This window comes from Hippocampus comes, unplaced genomic scaffold (assembly GCF_001891065.2).
Source record: "Hippocampus comes isolate QL1 unplaced genomic scaffold, H_comes_QL1_v1.1 scaffold189, whole genome shotgun sequence".
Lineage (NCBI taxonomy): Eukaryota > Metazoa > Chordata > Actinopteri > Syngnathiformes > Syngnathidae > Hippocampus > Hippocampus comes.
Window position 1 is genome coordinate 396,510 of NW_017804802.1, and position 2,879 is coordinate 399,388.

A 2,879-nucleotide genomic window follows, 5' to 3' on the forward strand; every position below is an offset into this window, starting at 1 on the left:
CACCGTCTCAGGTATGACCGATGCTGCGCGCGGGAGGCTTCGGTTGGCGTTTCGCACGTCCGCGCGCGGCAGAAGTTGGGGTGCCGGAGCTGACGTCATCTCCTGCCACCAGGAGGCGCTATCAAGAAGCCTCTTCGGGACTCGGTGGTAGCCGACTCGCAGACGGCCGAGCTCTCGTGCGAGGTCGCCAACCCGTCCGCGGAAGGCAAGTGGCTGAAAGACGGCCAGCCGCTGGACTTCAACGACAACGTCCTCGGCCGGGTCGACGGGTGCGTCAGAAGCCTCGTCATCGTCATCGCCAAAGCCGGCGACGTTGGAGAGTACGCCTACCAGATTGCGAGCTCCAAGACCTCGGCCTACCTCAAAGTCGAAGGTAAGCCTCGCCCGGGACCGATGCGTGGATGGACGCGCTTCCAATCGGAAACTGGGTTTGGATTGAACGCGCGTCCATCCAATCGTAACAAACCGAATCGTTACGCTTGAAAATGTTTTGCGGATCAAATTGTCTCGAATCGGAGAGATGCGCGACCCTGACGCGCGGACGGCTCTTCGAGCCACTTCCTGACAGAGTCAGCTGAGGCCGGGAAAGCTGAAGTCTGGGACAAAACTTGAATGTTTCTTCCACAGCCGTGAAGGTGAGGAAGACTTTGAAGAACTTGAACGTGGTCCAGACGCAAGACGCCGTCTTCAGCCTGGAGCTGACCCACGAAAACGTCAGGGGAGCCCAGTGGATCAAGAACGGAGTGGAGATCAAGCCAAGCGACAAATACCAAATCGGCGTCAGCGGCACCGCGCACACCTTGACCATCGTCGACTGCGCGGCCCAGGACGAGTCCGTTTATTCTTTCAAGCTGGGGAAACTGTCGGCCAGCGCCAGGTTGAACGTCGAAAGTAAGCGCTCGTCACTCGGTCTGCTCGAGAGAAGTGGCGTGTCTGCGCGTACGACAAATTCGCCAGCACGTGGCCTTCCCAGTCTCTCCTTTTCCGAGCGCTTTCCGCATCTCGCCCGCTTCTCCGATCAACTATTCAAGACGTCCAATCCATTTGGTAATAGCCACTTCTAAAGGGACTGACGTCATGACGGTGACTTGAATTGGAGTGTCAGCATCGCCGAGTAGTCGACGGTGCGCTGCCCGTTTTAGCATCCAAAGAGCAATACCGAAAAGTCAATGAATTGGCCAGTCCCGCAACCGCAATTGCCATGGCGTCTGTTTTTGCAGCCACGTGCCTGCTGAAATGTAAGTTAGCAAAACGGACCTCTTCTCTCGAATGACGCTCGGCACGTTCAACCCGCGGCCTCCCGGAAGACTCATTCAAGCCATTCCCCGCTTTCGCCACAACTCCACCCCTGCCAAGCGGCATCGAGCGAAAGGCTTCGTTTACTTGAGCGGGGCGACCGGCAACGTCCGCCGTCGGAATCACAACAAATGTTCCTCGCAGCCATCAAGATCCTGAAGAAGCCCAAGGACGTCACTTCGCTCCCGGGAGCCGCCGCCGTTTTCGAGCTGGCCGTCTCGGAGGACGACGTTCCGGTCAAGTGGCTGTTCAACAACTTGGAGCTGGAGGCCAACGAGCACTACGGGATGACCTCGGAGAAGAAGGCGCACCAACTGGTGGTCCGGGACGTGGACGGAAGCAAAGAGGGGGAGTACACGGCGGCGGTCGGCCATCTGCGCTGCAGCGCTCGCCTCGCCGTCGACGGTGAGCGGCCGCGCGACCCGAGGCCAGCGCGAAAAACCGCTCGGTAGTCGCGTACGGGCGAAGACCGTGTTTGAAGCCGCCGTTTGTCATGGCGCTTGACGATTCGCCGGTATGAGGGCAACGAGCGCGCCATTTATTTCTTCCCGCTCCGTCAGCGTGATCGCCCGACTCCCATCAGGTTCCGCTAACTCTCGAATGAAGACTGCCTCGGTGAAGCGCCTTCATATCCTTCGGCACTCAGACTGAATGTTACTCTTCCACGTAGCCGATGCGAAACCGGCTCACCGATGGAATACGAAAGACGGCCGTGTGAAAGTTGAAGGCGAATTCAATACACACGCGCCATGTTCGGCTTCTCACTTAGCGTTAGCGGCTAACGCTAACCCTTGGCTCCGCAGCTCTTCGCGTGACCAAACCCCCGAAGAGCGCCACGGTGGCCGAGACCCAGTCGGCCACCTTCGAGTGCGAGGTGTCCCACTTCAACGTGCCGTCCGCCTGGCTGAAGAACGGCGCGAAGATCCAGATGAGCGACAACTTGCGCATGACGGCGCGGGGAAAAGTCCACCAGCTCAATATCGTCGACGCCGGCGGGGCCGACGCGGCCGAGTACGCCTTCGTGTGCGGTGACGACCGCGTGTCGGCCACGCTCACCGTCAGCCGTAAGTTTGGGAAACGTTTCGCCAACACGATGAATCGCCGTTCGATTGGCACAGTGCAACTTACAGATCGCCCTCGACTTAATGTATCGCTTCTAAAGTCGACTCGAAATCATTTCCGGTCTGGACCACCTCAACTGGCTCAGGTGTGCCCTTGTCAGAGGACAAAACGGGTGCCGTCCTCCGTCCCGAACCCCGCCGGCCGCCTCCGCTCGAGAAGACAAGCGACCAAAGCGACTGCCGAGTTCTTCCCAAGGCGCTTATTTCGTTTCTTTTGCCTTTTTGCAGCCATCGTCATCTCGGCCGCGCTTCAGGACATCAACGCTCGGGAGAAGGACGCGGTCACCTTCGAAGTCAACGTCAACCACGAGGGAATCTGCCCCAAGTGGCTGAAGAACGGCGCCGAGATCCGCTCCAGCGACAGATGCCAGGCCCGCTGCAAGCGGCAAGCGCACACGCTCAGCATCCGCAGCGTTCACTTCGGAGACGCCGCCGAGTACGCCTTTGTGGCGGGACAGGCGC

The 2,879-nt window shown here is 59.4% G+C and overlaps 1 protein-coding gene across 1 annotated transcript in view; it reads left to right on the forward strand.

The window, feature by feature from the left end:
• Positions 1–2,879, forward strand: part of LOC109530478 (titin-like) — a 49,755-nt gene that overhangs the window by 17,675 nt on the left and 29,201 nt on the right. Inside the window, exons 28-32 of the mRNA XM_019894300.1 lie at positions 113–373; positions 628–891; positions 1,441–1,701; positions 2,100–2,360; positions 2,646–2,875. Coding sequence (XP_019749859.1) covers positions 113–373; positions 628–891; positions 1,441–1,701; positions 2,100–2,360; positions 2,646–2,875 — 1,277 coding nt within the window. The remainder of the gene's footprint in view (positions 1–112; positions 374–627; positions 892–1,440; positions 1,702–2,099; positions 2,361–2,645; positions 2,876–2,879) is intronic.